General features: G+C 58.5%; 1 protein-coding gene across 1 annotated transcript in view; it reads left to right on the top strand.

Annotated features, from left to right (window-relative positions):
- The window catches only part of LOC111153564 (FYVE, RhoGEF and PH domain containing 3), a 36,175-nt gene that overhangs the window by 14,583 nt on the left and 5,786 nt on the right, over nt 1-15,806 (top strand). The window contains exons 5-14 of the mRNA XM_022512662.1: nt 318-454; nt 1,983-2,139; nt 4,513-4,651; nt 5,098-5,156; nt 7,592-7,738; nt 8,132-8,224; nt 9,516-9,595; nt 10,787-10,817; nt 11,659-11,766; nt 12,724-12,786. Of these exons, the coding sequence (XP_022368370.1) occupies nt 318-454; nt 1,983-2,139; nt 4,513-4,651; nt 5,098-5,156; nt 7,592-7,738; nt 8,132-8,224; nt 9,516-9,595; nt 10,787-10,817; nt 11,659-11,766; nt 12,724-12,786 (1,014 nt within the window). The remainder of the gene's footprint in view (nt 1-317; nt 455-1,982; nt 2,140-4,512; nt 4,652-5,097; nt 5,157-7,591; nt 7,739-8,131; nt 8,225-9,515; nt 9,596-10,786; nt 10,818-11,658; nt 11,767-12,723; nt 12,787-15,806) is intronic.

The raw sequence follows: 15,806 nt of genomic DNA, 5'->3' as shown, positions 1-15,806 counted from the left end.
CAGCCCGGGTTCATGAGCACAGGAAGTAAACCTCTGGTGGACACCCAGAGTTCTGCCAGGTATCGCGTCCATGTGTAGCTCACAGAGTGGAGAAAGGAAATCCGGACCCTCCAGCTCCCTTGAGAGGTGGGCAGAGGTGGGACAGCAAGTCCGCATCAGCCGAGGACCGTGTCTGCCTCCCCCGCAGTCCTTAGCCATCAGTGAGCTGGCTTTAAAACCATAGGTCTGAGCCCGTTTGATGAAGCGGAGGTTCGTTAAGAAAACAGGAGCCCTTCCCCCCAGCTCAGCACCCACTGTACGGGCCTCTGTACCCCCAGGTTTTCTGCACCCAGCTGACAGAAGCCGGCATCCCTTCGGAGGTCACCACGGGCATCTTCTCCAACATCTCGTCCATCTATCGCTTCCATGGGCACTTCCTCCTCCCCGAGCTGCAGACGCGGATCACTCAGGAGTGGTGAGCGTGGCCCCTGGTTCCTGGCCGCTGGGTCACGGCAGCTGTGCGGGATTCTCGTGGTCAGCCTCTCCGTGCGGAGTCTGTGTGCCTGAGAGACACACAGGCACGGGGCGGGGTGGGGGGCTGTCTCGCGGGTCCTGGCTCCTTCCCTGCACGGGCCTGGGGCAGCGCTGACCCACAGCGTCCCCACACCTCCGCTGCTTCGTCTGCACTTGAAAGCTCCTTTAATCCCCGCTCAGGCTCTGTGGGGTCTGTGAACACCAAACAGCAAGTAAACGGACCTCGCAGGTTTGTTTTCCCTCCTCAACATACTCCACCTTTGCTTTGGTGACTGAGGCGTTCCCCTTCCCAGGGCACTTTGGATCCTCCGGCTGCCCCCAGGGGCTGTCCTTCTGTCCCTCTGCCACGTCTGCTTGTTCTTCGTGGAGCACCGGCTCGACTCTGAGTCTGGAGAGTAAAACATCACAGGCGTGGCCCTCCACTTGCCACTGCCCACTTCGCATGCGTCCCCTACTCTTCCCCGCGCTGCTGCTTTGCTCTGGGCTGTCTGCTCTTTCCTCTCTTCTCCCGCCTGGCTTTGAGGGCATTTGGCTCCCTCCTGGGGCATTGGGTGCGTCGGGAGCTCAGCCCCTTCAGTCCCCGAGAGCCCCTTCTCCAGCAGCAGCCCGGCGAGTGAGGGTGCAGAGGCCAGGAGCCTTGACTCGCGGGCGTCCCCTCAGTTGCCCAGCCCAGTGAGGGTCCCTGTTTGTGGGTCTTCATGAGGAGCTCACTCCCCCTCCAGAGCAGGTCATACTGTGTCCCTAAGGCCATCGGATTAAAGCCCAGAGCCCAGCTGACCTTCTGTCCACACTTGCTAAAAATGGGTTTTCTCCTCGAGACCGCAGAGAGACTTCTCGTGCACAGACCGCAGGGAAGACGGTCCACCCGCCCACCTGCACAGGCAGCCCACCCTCCAGGGACGGTGACCAGAGCGCGGTCTCATGATGCCACCCTGGTGGCTTTTTGCACACGCCTCCTTGCTTTTGATGATGTCTTAGGGTCACTTCCCCTTAGAACTGTGGTTCAAAGGTTAAAGACTATGGGTATATTTTCGGCTTCTTGAAATTTATTTTCAAATCCCTGTCCGTGCCGGGTTTATTACTAACCTGCTGCTTTCCAATAAGATTGCCAGAGTCCACTCATCCCATTGTTCCTGAAATTTGCTCCACTAAGGGGTGACATGGGGCTTCATAGATTCTCTCTGATGAGCGGCCTGCCATTTCAGCGGTTGCGTCCCCGCTAGCACCCCTGGCCTGGAGCAGCGGTCCTGTGTCCGCACAGTTGGAGAGCCCACGGGATCCTCTCGTTTACCTCCGTGTAACACGTGGTTCCCCCCTACATGGTACCAGGGAGGAAAGTAAGGCTCAGAGAGGGTGACCAGTTTGCCCACCATCACACAGCGCTGGGAGTCGGGCCATTACCCCATGGATTCCGGGTGACGTCCCCGTCCCACCCTGGCCCCTCTGATGACCTCTCTCCCCCCACAAAGGGACACGAACCCCCGGCTCGGGGACATCCTGCAGAAGCTGGCCCCATTTCTCAAGATGTACGGCGAGTACGTCAAGAACTTTGACCGGGCCATGGAGCTGGTGAGCGCCTGGACCCAGCGCTCCCCAGTGTTCAAAGACGTAGTCCACAGCATCCAGGTAGGCCAGCTGCCGGCACACGCTGGGGTCTCGGGAGCGTGGGGAGATTCTGGGAAGCTGCAGCCCGTGTCCTGCTCTGCTGAATCGCTCCGGGACACAAGTCCTTGTTGTCCTTTCAGCGGACGGGGAGCGCCTCCGAGAAGGTGTGTGGTCTGTATGGTCATTGTTGTTGGGTGGACTCTGGATCCCAAGGTGACTGTGACTCCCGCCTCTCTCCAAAGTCCCCTCCTCCCTCCGTGAACTCAATTTGCCAGGATTTTACACATTAAGAATGTTTTTTATTATCTGTCCTGTATCTTACAAGTTATTTTCCCCATTGATTTTTATTTACAACATTGTTTACTAAACAAAATTTTTAGTTTTTAAGGCGCCACCTCTACCAGTTTCTTTATTAAAGTGAAGTCTTTTTTTTTTTTTAAAGATTTTTAAATTAAAAACAACTTTTTAAAAAGATTTTATTTATCTATCTGAAAGAGAGAAGCAGGCTTTCTGCTGAGCAGGAAGCCCGATGCGGAGCTCAGTCCTGGGACTCTGGGATCATGACCTGAACTGAAGGCAGATGCTTAACTGACTGAGCCATCCAGGCGCTCCACATTCACCAGTTTTTAAATAAAATAATGGTTTTATTTTTTTAATTTTTTTTTTTTTTTATTTGACAGACAGAGATCACAAGTAGGCAGAGAGGCAGACAGAGGGAGAGGGAGAGGAAGCAGGCTCCCTGCTGAGCAGAGAGCCCGATGCCGGGCTCGATCCCAGGACCCTGGGATCATGACCTGAGCTGAAGGCAGAGGCTTTAACCCACTGAGCCACCCAGGCGCCCCTATTTTTTTAAAATTTTTTTAAAAAATGGTTTAAAAATCTTCAAAGTAATGCTTATAAATGTATTTCCTATCCCGTGATTAGATAATTTTTTTTCTAATGTTATGTCTTTGTTTAAAAAAATTAGAATTGCTATTCCAGAATAGTTTCCAGGTGGGTTGTGGTGTGAGGTAAGAGTCCAGTTTTCTTTCTGTGAATAGTTAGCTACTTGTCCCAATATCCTGTGTACCCTGAGCATCACGCTTGAACGTCACATACTGCATCTGTGCACACACACTATACATACATGTGTGTGCCTATGTGCATTCCCACGGACACACGTTCCTCCTTCTGCGTTTCCCCCCTGGTCCTGTGGCCCTCGGGTCACCCAGGATTTCCTAGTGTGGAGTCCTAGATGCCTCTGTGTCCCTGCCCACAGGGGACAGTTCCAGTCCTTCCTCCTTTAGCTCCCTCACCCCTGGTCGGGCCAGCCCCAGCTGTGTGCACAGACTGCCCCCTCCAGCCTCCCAGGCTGTGCCCGTGGCCGAGGCCCAGCCCTGAGTGACCAGCAGGAACTAGGAGCTCACACTGCCTGTGTCAGCACCACTGGCCAGAGCACTGGGAGGCTGGAGGTCTAGGGAGGTGCAGGTGTGGGGGCCATGCACTCCTGCTGGGGCATGAGGTGCACTGTGGTTTCCTCTCCCAGAAAGCATGTGCCCCCCCCCAAAGTGTGTCCCTCATGGTTTTAGGAAGTTTCTTGCAGGGAGATACTTTGGAATTCCGTGAATGTTTGGTTCCTGGTCACCCCTGATTAGCCTCCCACAGAAGGGTTGTTTCTGTGATAGCTGCCAACGGCGCTCCTTGGGCCCTGTCATGTCAAGGGCACTTGGAGCTCCTTCAGGCTGGAGGCTGTTCTCTTGTGAGCCCTGAGTGGCACGGGTGGCAGGCAGGGAGAAGCAGGGGGACAGCGTAGCCCCCAGCAAACTCAGGGGAAAGGCTGGAGCATCTTAACCAAGGAGCACATGCCTGGGCACCTGCAGGGAGTGGAGGCAGACAGCAAGGGCAGGGGCCCCCAGTGGGACAGCACTGAGGTGGCAGAGGTGGCCGAGCAGTGACTGAAGGCCAGGGTGGGGGGTGGGGCACGAGGCCTGAGCACCCACCCCTGTGCTAAGGGTCGCACTTCCATCAGAGCACACAGCCACACTCAGAGCAGCTTCTCGGCAAGGCCGCAGGTTCCCCGTCGTAGTTGGGAGGCCAGTCCTCCCTGGTGTCCAGGGAGGGAAGAGACCCAGCCCCCGGCACCCAAGTAAGCGATCGTGCAAGTGAACGTGGGGTGGGGGGTTACCTGGGAGGGAAGCCTTCCCGTAAGGATGAGTTCTTTCCCCCGAGGACCTTTATAAAAGTCTGCACGGGGGTCTGGGTCCTTGCTCCATTGTTCAGTCTCTCCAGGCCTCGGTTTACCCTGCTGTAATGTAGTCTGCAGTCAGCAGAGTCCAGGTGCCACGGAGGCCAGAAACGGGGGCCAGGTCCACACGTGTTTCTGCAGGTGCCACGTGCTGCCTTTCTCCCCCACAGAAGCAAGAGGTGTGTGGGAACCTGACGCTGCAGCACCACATGCTGGAGCCCGTGCAGAGGGTCCCCCGCTACCAACTGCTACTCAAGGACTATCTGAAGAGGCTCCCAGGAGATGCCCCCGATCGGAAGGACGCAGAAAGTGAGCCCAGCAGCCACCAGGCCACGTGGGAGCTTGGGCCCCTGCTGGGAACCCACAGGGAGAGAGGAGAGAGACATAGACAGGGACAGGGACAGAGCGGGGCAGATTGCCCAGTGCTCCCTAAGCACATCTCAGGAAGTAACTGCAAGGGATAAACCGCCCTGCCCCCATTGCCCTTAGAGGGGGGGACCCTGGTTCTGGGGAGGGAGCTGCTGATGCTGGCAGAGGTCAGGTCCCAGGAAGGGCCTCATGGGGCTGGGGGCGGCTTGGGGAGTGGGATGCCAGCCCCCCCAGACCCCCTCACCAAACGGAGTGTGTCTGCAGGGCCCAACCCAGGGCCAGGTCTCCTGAGCAGCCTCGACACCCACAGGGAAGGGTGGGAGCAGGGCAGCCCCTGGCGAGGCGGCAGGCGCCCCACAGCCTGACTCTGCGTCTTCCTCCTGCAGGGTCCTTGGAGCTCATCTCCACCGCTGCCAACCACTCCAACGCTGCCATTCGGAAAATGGTGAGTGTGGAGCTCATGGAGGATGCCCGAGGGCCCCACAGCAGGCACACCCCGCATGGACAGGGGCTCCGTCACAGGAGAGACAGGCCTGCCGGTTCCTAGCTCTATGGCTCCATCTCAGCCGGTGCCTGTCTCCACCAGCCGCTGTAACAAAATCCCACAGACAGGCTCTGGCCACACTGTGTATCTCGCAGCTGGGTGCCAGCAGCTTCTGTCCCCGGCTTCTGAGCAGGCAGAGCATGTTGTCTGATGTCTCATCAGGGTTGTGACCCCATCGTGGGGCGCCCACCCCCAAGACCATGACCTCGTCTAAGCTTCACCTCCTGAGGGCCCCGCCTCGGGACACAGCGCAGAGGTGGAGAGTGTCCCCTGTTGTTGTCCCCCTGTTGTTGTAACACCTCCAAAGCCCATGGTCTGTGGATCAGGGAGTTCTCTGCGGTGGCCTTGTCCCTTGTGTGGCCTGCACGGTGCCTTGGCAGAATTTCTAAGTCCTTGCCCAGGATTACAGATCAGGGCAGTTCACAGGAGAATCCAGACTCCTGGATTTCCTGAGAAACCCTGTAAGTCCCGCCCCACAGCCTGTGCCTTCAGCCCTTCTCCAGGCCGCCACAGTCCCCACCCACCCCGGTGTCTCCCAATCCTGAGATATGTTTATCTTCACACAGGCACTGCTGTTTTTTGAGAGGAAAAAAAGGTGAAATAGATATCTGTTTGACCCCATGTCTCTCAGTCATGAGAAGTGAGAGGCAGGGACTTGTTTTAGCATGGCCGTTGCTATGTGCGGCCCAGTGCTGTGTTCTCCTTAGGTGCCTGTCCCCAGGTTTGCTCTGGGGCCCCAGGACAGACCAGCCAGAGATTAGGCCCATGGTGGGGTATCCACTGCAACCCAAACAGGTCATGGTTTACTCCGGGTCCTTTCTGTCAAACGTCCCTTTCCACCTCCCCACGACTAAATCTCGTGGAGGCGAAAGACTTGCTTCTCAGAGCTCTGCGGTCCTGAGCTCACATGGGGCCTATGGATGTTTCGGGGAGCCCCCATGGGTTTCATCTCTGAGGGGTGTGGACAAGGCCTGAGACCTCACCCCAGGCCTTCCCACCTACAGCACACCTGTCATGCTTCCCTCTCCTGGTCTGCTGAGGCCTTTGCCATGGTGATAGGTGGGGGGCTCTGGCATTGGGTCCCGGTCTTACCCCAGGCCATGGCCTTAGGGAATGATCAGTGTGTGCTTGTAGGAGCCTCTTCACACGCCCGCTGGTCCCCACCCCCTCAGCCTGGACCACTGCCCGGCTTCTCCCAGCCTCCCCACCTGCCGTCTACTCAGTTTCTGATCCACACTTCCCCAGCTCAGAGCTTCCTATAGGGACCCTGTCTTGTTGCTCTGGGTTCAGAATCCTCTAGCTGTCCCATGTGCACACCCGCCCCCCTAGTACATGGCAGGTGCATCCTCCCCTAGTCCAGAATGGGTGCACACCCAGTCCCCCAGTACATGCAAGGCCCTTTGGCACTCCCCTGCCTGCTTCTGCTTACTCTCCATGCCAACTCCCCTTTCTGGCCCCACACGCACATCGACCACCTGTGTCTTGACCAGAGGTGAAAGGGCTAGCCAAACTAGCCTGCTTACAGGCTGTGTAGGCCGAGATTGGCCAGGTGTGAGGGCAGCAGCCCCTGTGGCATAGCAAGTCCAGGCTCTATGACGTAGACTAGTGTTACTGCAAGCCCAGCTCTCCCAGCCTTCCACTGCATTCTTTCCTCGGGGGGCTGGTAGCAACTGGTCAGGGACCATGGCTTCTGGGCTCAGAGCTGGGGCCACAGGCTGACACCCCTTTCCTATCACAGCCCAGGGGCACTGGTTGGCCGCTGACCACCCTGCCAGTCTTGAGGCCAGAGGGAGAGGACCTGCAGACTGGCAGAGGTCTGGTCATGAGGGCACTGGGCCACATGGTCTAAGTGTGGAACAGGGAACCAGGCAGGGTCACCACAGGCAGTGATGACTCCGGGGCAAGAGCAGCAACAGCTTGAAATATCTCCTCTGACCGCAGAAGGGCCATCCTGGTTCTCTAGCGGCTCACTGGGTTTGTCCATAGCCCAGTTTCCTGGTCCGTAAATAGGGGATAAAATGGCCCCTACCTCCTGGGGTAATGCAGGAACTAAATGAGCTGATACCTGCCTTGCGTGTGGGCATAGCCTGGCCCGCAGCAGTGGTGGTAGCGGTTCTCTGCGGGCGAACATGGGTCCATCCCTCACTGCCCAGCCAAATGCGGCGCCCACGTTCATCATAACGGGAAGGAGACGCATTTTCCAGCCCACCCCATTATAAGGAGGCTCGTTGCCCGGTCTTGGTTCCCTGATTCCGGGCCATGCTTGCAGGGCGGGATCCCCTCACCCCAGGGTCCCCTTGCGGCCGCCGCGGGCCTGAGCCCTGTGTCTCGCACAGGAGAAAATGCACAAGCTCCTGGAGGTGTACGAGCGACTGGGTGGGGAGGAGGACATCGTCAACCCCGCCAACGAGCTGATCAAGGAGGGTCCGATCCAGAAGCTGTCGGCCAAGAACGGCACAGCGCAAGACCGGCACCTCTTCCTGGTCAGGCCCCGCCCCGCCCCAGGGCCCCCATCCTGCGCTGCCAGAACCACGCCCCACCACGCCCCTTTAGCACAGCGCCACGCCCTTCGCCAAAGAGCGGCGCTCAGCCCCGTTTGCCGCGCCCCTGTCCACCACCCGCTTCACCAGAGCCACGCCCAGTCCTGTCTGCCAAGCTCCCTCACCCCGGGAGCCACGCCCTTGCCCCCCCCCCGCCCTCCACCAGAGCCCTGCCCATTCCTGTCTGTCACGCACCGTCACCATGACAGCCACGCCCCTTCGCCATGGAGCCACGCCCTGCCCAGCCTCGCTGCAGAGCCATGCCTCCCGCCTCCTCTCTGTCGAGCCTCCTTTGTTGGGGTGACACCCCTCACCCTGTACCTGTCTCGATTGCAGTTCAACAGCATGATCCTTTACTGTGTGCCCAAACTGCGGCTCATGGGCCAGAAGTTCAGTGTCCGGGAGAAGATGGACATTTCGGGCCTCCAGGTGGGTAAGCCCTGCCCTCTCACCTGCTCCCCTGGCGGGGCGCTGGACAAGGTGGGGACACTGAACTCTGGCTGCTGGAGGGTCACCACTGTGCACCTGGCCTGCTTCCCACTTTTCAAGTTTCATCTCTGTCTGTGACCCACGTGTGGCCTGGGCATTTCTGAGTGCCACTCAGCCTGGCGTTGTGCATGGATCCTGTTCCCGTACTTGGCCTCCCCACCCGGGTGCTGCTGCCCTGTGTGTGCAGGATGAAGGCCGGGGCCAACCTCCGTCCCTGTGAGGTTGGTGCTCAGAGCCTCATTTACAGACCCGAAGGCGAAGCTTGGGGTGAAAGTGGACGGGGTGCCCTCCCTGCCCAGTCCCTGGTCCCCTGGTCCCATGCACTATCCTCTCCCGCACCGGCTTAGAGTCCAGATGATGTTCTGCAGGCTCAGGGTCTGGACGACGTGTTGTCCTTGCCGCCCCTTACGGCCTCAGCCTTTCCACATCTCCTGCTTGGGGGCCACAGAGCAAGACTCTGTCCCCCCTCCTGTGGGGAGGGCTCTGAGTAAACGCCCCACTCCACAAATACGACTGGATCAAGTACTCAGTCAGTATTCACATGTGAAGGTGTGCCTTAGGGATACAAGAAAAAATACTTCTTATTTTGAAATTCTTTGAGCCCCAGCTCAAGAAACATCCTTAAAATTAAAAACTACTGGAAAAAAATTTTTTTCATAGTTAGAAGAAATGATTCTTATAGATGTTTTATGTAAGAAATTAGTGGTGGGTGGGTAACTAAATGTGCTAACACAGAAACCCTCAACTTTGGGGCATTTGGGAAATTCCTGCTCTGAGGCCTGATTCAGTCAGATTCTCTCTGGGCCCACTTCCCACTACAGCCAGGCTGTGGTGCTGAGAGTGGGGGGCCTGAGGGCCACATCCAGCAGCGTCTTGGGGGTGGGATATCGGGGATGAGGGGTGGCTTCCCACCATAGGGGCTGGTGGATCAGAGACCCCTGCAGAGCGGTAGAGAGCCTCGTGGCGTGGGAAAACCTCCGTTTGTCTGGGGCTGGCGGCTGACTTGCTGGAAAGCTCGGCAGGCGGGAGGGTTTGGCCAGCACCATTCCAAGTGCAGAGGATGAGAGGTCCTAGCTCTCCTTCATGGACCAGCTCCCCCAGTGTCCCGCCCACTGGGTCGCCTGTGCCCCCTCCTCAAGAAAGACCTCTGTGTCTGAGAGCACAGGGGCTGCCCCTCCGGGCCCGCTAAGCAACCGGTTGTTTTGTTATGTCCTTGGCCCTTGGCCTTTAGGTGCAGGATATCGTCAAGCCAAATGCGGCGCCCACGTTCATCATAACGGGAAGGAGACGGTGCCTGGAGCTGCAGACTCGGTATGGGTGGCCGTCCCAGCACCTGCTGTTGTGACTCCACACTTCAGCTGTTGGCTCCTTTTTCTAAACAGGATAACCTTGTGATATGTTGGTTTTGGTTCATCATAATCACTGATTTTGTGGTTTAAAATGTAACAGTTCCGAAGGGAAGTCGATGAAAATGAGCCTTGGCCCTTTTCTTCCCCTGCCCAGCAGACGTTCTCAGTCACCTCTGAGGAGTCTTTCCCAGACTTCTGTGTGCACGAACGTGTCCCGAGTTTTAAAATCACACACAGCTATTTATTGGATAGCCCGTTCCGCTTCTTGCTTTTTTCACTTAATTTGCCAGACATCATCCCATATCCGAGCCTCATTTCCAGAAGCAGTGTACTTCTCCATCACGATCGCCCGACCCATTCCTGTTCCCGGGCACCCGGGCTCCTTCCAGGTTGCCGTGGCAAAGGTGCTGCACTCAGCATTCTCATGCCAGTTTAGGGCATATTTGTTCTTCTGTCCATCAGAAAGTTTAGTGAAGAGCTGCTGATCAAAGGGTAGCACATCTGCTTTAAGTTTTGGAGGCCATTGTCCCACCCCCCAGTGATTGGGGCCAGGCTTGTGCTCTCACTGGGGGGAATGTGTGGGAGATCCCATCTCTCATTTCCTCCAGCGATGTGAGATCTTTGTAAGTACCTGTTGTGGTCCCAGGAGGTGTTGATTTACATCCCTTATAGAGGGGCCTGCAGACTGCACTTGACCTCACCTGACACTGCCTGGATATACCTGGACACACCTGACTCCCCTAGCCACACCTGATCACACCTGCCCCCACCTGGACACACTTGACTCCACACCTGCCCCACCTGGTCACACCTGACCCCACCTGGACACACTTGACTCCACACCTGCCCCACCTGATCACACCTGACCCACCTGGACACACTTGACTCCATACCTGCCCCACCTGGTCACACCTGCCTTATCTGATCACACCTGACCCACCTGGACACACTTGACTCCACACCTGCCCCCCTCCGCCGTTGCATCTGACCCTGCCTGCCCACAGTGTACCAGGCACTCAAGGACTATCTTCTAGGCCTTGAGCTGCACTTGGAGGCTGTGAGCAGCTCAGCTGTGTGCCCCAGGGTTGAGAGGAGTGTGGAGGTTAATAGTATTTAAGGCCAGGTTAATAAGATACTGTGTTTGTTTTTGTAGGACAGAAGAGGAGAAAAAAGAGTGGATTCAGGTGAAGCTCCTAAAATTTTAAAGTAATCAGGTGACCAGATTCTTGCACAGTATGGCCATTTAATGCTGAAACAAAGGATGGAGTGGCCTTGTGACTCCCCAGGCTTTGTCTGTCCATCCGTCCGTCCCTCTGATGAAGTACCCTTGCTAAGTCCCTTCAGATGCTGCCAGCCTGTCCGTTCAGTTGCTTAGCTGCTGTAAATATGCCAGTGCGAAGGGCTGGAGGCAGGCAGGTGGGGGGCCCTCACCCAGGGTGTGGATCTGCACTGTCTGGGGGGCCCAAGGGGACCCTCACCCTCTCCCCACCGCCAGCCAGCAGGAGCAGCAGGTTACGTGGGATGAGCAGTTGGCCTTAGAGGGTGGGGGCCTGAGGGTGGTCAGCCAGGCAGGGAGCTGATCAGTGTCCTGGGGCAGCCAGAGCAGACTTGGCTCGTAGGACACAGGGAACAGAGACCAAAGCCCATGAGGGCGAAGGTCAGAGCAGAGGCTGAGGCAAGGATCCTGGTAGAGCATTAACTGGGAAGAGCTGTGGCTTCTAGAATTCGTAGGATAGAAAGCTGGGCAAAGAGAGAAAAAGGAAATTCGAACAGATGTGAGGGGGACATGCCAATGCAGGAGATAGAACCATGTCTGCCAATCTGCGTGGAGTGTCCGGGAAGCATCCGCAGCAGCTTGGAATGCTGTGGGAGGCACCAGCGGCATGCAGGGGGGGCCTGGGACTTGTGTCCGGTCAGTTGGGGACATGCATGACCACAGGACCTATCTGCGGGGACAGAGGCGCGCTGGGTCCTGCCCTCGAGGGCGAGCTTGCTGAGGACCCTCGCTCTCTGGTTTTGTCTCAGGTCATTGAGGCCACCATCGAGAGGCACAAGCAGAACAGCCAGACCTTCAAGGCCTTCAGCGGCTCCTTCGGCCAAGAGGAGGACCCATCCCTCCCTCCAGATTCCCCTGTGAGCACCAGTGTCCTAGGGACGAGGGAGGGACCTGGAGGGGGTATGCCCCAGGCCCCTGGAGGAAGGGCTGGCATCTCCGAGGGAAGCTGGTCCCCTATGCTCCCTGTGCTAAGGACCAGTGGCTGGCAGGCAGGCATCGCTCCCTGCCTGTCCTTTGCTGAGCACCAGCACGGGGGCCAGGCCTCACGAGGGGCAGGCGGGAAGAATGGGCCTGCATGAAGCCACATGTGAGGTGGGGCTGGGATCTTACCAATGCGGGCAGCTCATTAACCCCATACAGAGCCACCCTGGGGCCAAGGGGAGCCAGGAGGCAGGGGCCCTGCCCAGGGCCAGTTGGGGGAAGTCAGCTGCAGCTGCCCCCTGGGAGCCCGATGGGGGCCAGAGCCCCCTCCTGTAGACACAACTGCCCTTGCCTTTAGAGTGAGGGTCCTCACGCCCACCTCCTGCCAGAGGTGCTCTTAAAACCAAGGATGCCCGGCCCAGCCCAGCCCAGCAGCCCTATGTCCCCAGCACCAGGCCTGGCACCCTCCTCATGGCCTTATCGGTCACTCAACGTTTGCATCCATTTATCTTGCTGTCTAAATATATTTTAGAAGAAAACTTTGCATCTCTCCCAAGCTTCTTTGAACAGAGGCCTTGTGGACTCAGAACTATGTCTGTGGTTACAGCAGTGCCCGAGGAGCCAGGCTGCCCAGGCCCTGGAAGGCCTGAGGGTGGAAGTGGAACCCAGGGCCGCTTCCTGCGGGTGACACGATGGCACGGGGCGGGGGGCTGCTGCAGGCTCCAGGGGCGTCCCACACTGGCCCAGGGAGGAGTGTGTCCCCAAAGTCCCAGCAAACACTGACCCTGTGGCCAGATGGAAGGGCTGGGGGTGTTGTCAGTGGTCAGTGCGGCGCTGGTGTCCGCACGTGGCCAGGGATCCTCGCTCATGCTGGCTGTCTCTGTTCCCTCCAGGTGGTGGGCTCCAGCTCAGAGGGGCCGGCAGTGGCAGCCAGCGGTGGAGGGGGTACAGCAGGGGTGAGTGACCCCCTCAGCTTTGGCAGGGGCAGGAGGTAGAGGGCGAGGTCAGCCAGGGAGCTCTCCAGGGTGGGAGTCAGACCAGGGAGCCCTCAGGATGAGGTCAGACTATGGAGCCCTCTGGGGTGGGGGGGTCCGACCAGAGAGCCCTCAGGGTAAGGTCAGACCTGGGAGTCCTCTGGGGTGGGAGTCAGACCAGGGAACCCTCTGGGGCGAGGTCCGTGGGTGAGCCACCCCTATGTGAGCTGAGTCCCCACAGTGATAGTCTCTGGCTGGGTTGGGAGGGGGCTGAGGGTGCCTGCTGGGACCCCTGCGTCTATTAGGTCAGTTGGGTGGTCACGGTACTGTGCTCTTTACCTTGTGTGGAAAGTACGTGGTTAAAACGACTTAAGGTGGTGCCTGATCCTTAGGCTGCTCGGCCATCCGAAGAGGGACGGTCGGCCCCTGGCCCTGGGAGTCGAGGCCCCAGGAGGATGGAGGGAGGTCCTTGCTGTAGGCCCAGGAAGGCAGTGGTGCCCCAAAACCCCCCCTCCACGTCTGCTCACCTTCTCTCCACCTGGGTGGTACAGGCAGGGAGGGGGCTGGGCAGCCTATGTCCACGTCCCCCCAGTTGGGGCAGGCTGTGGACATGCTAGAGCCCCTCCTCTCTGCCGGCTATGTGGGGATTAATGGGAGGGTGTTGGGTGCCTGGCCTGTCTGGGCGTCCAGTGCAGGGGAGCACGGTTATTAACTGGCCCACCAGTTGTGAGCCCTGCTGACAGTTGTGCCCCAAGACACCAGGGGAGTGTGGCCCCTGTAAGCTGCCAGGGGGTGCTCCTGGACAGACTTGGTGGGGAAGGGCTGGAGGCCACGCTGTGGCTGTCTGCCCGAGCCCCAGCCTGAGCCCTAGACAGGGTTTTGCTCCTGAGTCCCCCACTCTCTCTGACCTGTCAGCCTCTCCCTCCCTCTCCCACGACCTCACCTCCCAGGCCGCCCCCGCCCCCCATCCCCTGGCAGGTGCTGCCCCTCCATCAGCCTGGAACTGCTAGTGAGTCTCCTGAATTCAACATCGAGGCCCAGAGCTCGCCCAGTGAGGTTGTGCTGCCCTTGTGGGTTGGTCGTTGTTCTGGGCAGCCCCACTTTAGACAGAAGTTTGATGGCAGGCCTAGCCTCTGCTCCAAACCCTGCATTGGGAAGGGGGCCCTGGAAGTGGCTTTTGGGGGGTGGCCATTGTCTCCGTGGCCACAGGGAACAGGGTTCCCAACATGAGCTGGATTTTTAGTAAGCGTAATTCGTCTCCTGCCTTGGCCCACGCTGGGAGGCCTGGGTCAGGTGCACCCAGAACCACAGCGCCCACCCCATACTAGAGCAAAACCTGGGCCCCCAACCTAGGTCCTCGGACTCCCGGGCACTGGGAACACCTTGAGAAGCTTTGAGGGAAGGATGGAGCATTTGGGGGACATGATGGGTGTAGGGGCCAAAGGACAGGAGGAAACCCCCCCCCCTTATTCAAGCGGTGCCGCTGCCTCGTGGCTCTGGGGAACAGAATATGGTTCCCAGTAGTTAGTGTCATTGAGGCCAGCAGCATGGAAGTGGCATGGACAATGAGAGAGGGATGGTCTTGTCACAGCCCATGAACCCCCAAGGGGCTTCCTCACCCTCCTGGCCCTCTCTCCTCTCACTCTACCCTGCCCCAGGGTCTTTGCACCTGCCCAGAGCCCACAACACACAAACACAGTAACAGACAGTGGCCCCATGCTTTTCTCACCGGTGTGTCCTGTGAACAGAGATGTTAGTGGATCTGAGGTAGCTCAGTGTGGGTAAAAGTCTGGCTGTATAGGGTCTAACTGAGACCTGCTCAGTGTGCGTTAGTGGAAGGTGCTCTAAAATGAGTTTTCATTCTGACACCAAAAGACTGATCCTTGCTGCAGATTTAAGCTTTTTCTTAGCACACTTAGAGAGGAAGGTAAATCCCCATGTGGCTGCTGGTCTCCTTCCCTGAGCCCTGGTGTCCTCAAACACACGGTTCTACAAGCACCCCTTTCCTAAGAGGGGCTCAGCCCAGGCCAGGAAGTTTCACAAGGTGGCTAAAGCTTTTTGTGCTCTGCAGAAGTCATGTAGCTCTTCACAGAGAGGCTTTCTGGGGCTCGGGCTTGCAGGGGGACATGGGCACCCCTCCCAGAGGCCGAGCCAGGTCCCGCCCGACCACCTGGCCACGACCTTAGGGTGCACAAAGCTAGTGCTGCCCTTCCGCCCCAAGCCCATGCTCTGGGGTCCTGGACAGAGCTGCCCACAGGGAGCAGAGGGGCCAGGCAGGGCCTGTGTCCACAGTCTGTGGGACCCAGGGCCAGCTGGGAGGTGCCATCAGAGACTGGTTGTCAAGCCATCTTTGGGGCCGAGTCTTACCTAAATGTTCCTCCTCCTTCTGTGCTGTGGAGCCAGAAACACCCGAGTGAGTCAGAGTCTGCCCTGGGCAGAGACCACCGCCCGCACCCCAGCACGTTGGGTGCTTTGGGCGGAAACTCGCAGATTCCCCAGTTCTGTACCTGCCTGAGGACTCGGCCCGGGCCTTTCCATGTCCCGGCATCCAAACAGAAGGCCTGAGCACCCGCTGCTGCAGAAATGCCCTCCGTCCCACTGGCCTGCAGCGGTGATCTTGGCGCCACACCCCAGCCCCACTGCAGCCACCTCCTCCATCCGTCCTGGGCCAGCCCTCTCCTCTGGCCCCCATCCATGCCTCTGTCCCCCCGGACGCCCCCATGGCCGTCTGGTGTCAGTGACTTGTGGCTCTGGCCTTGGGCCCGGCTGCCCTGCTGTCGACCACTCTCACCTCCCAAGCCCTTGGGGTCCTCACCTGGAAGACAGGGACAGTGGGACCACCCTGAGGGATGGTTGGGGGGTGGCTGCTGGGACACGGCAGACCTCAGGGATGGCCATGTTCCCCTTGTCTCTCTTTCCGTGCCCTGCGTGCCAGGCCCCAGGTGGCTCCCCTCCCATGTCTGGCCCTGAGCAGTCCTGAGATGGTCTCTGGGAGAGGATCC

Source organism: Enhydra lutris, unplaced genomic scaffold, assembly GCF_002288905.1.
Source record: "Enhydra lutris kenyoni isolate GAN:26980312 unplaced genomic scaffold, ASM228890v2 scaffoldscaffold33, whole genome shotgun sequence".
Taxonomy (NCBI): Eukaryota; Metazoa; Chordata; class Mammalia; order Carnivora; family Mustelidae; genus Enhydra; species Enhydra lutris.
This window is presented reverse-complemented; position numbering and strand designations above follow the sequence as displayed.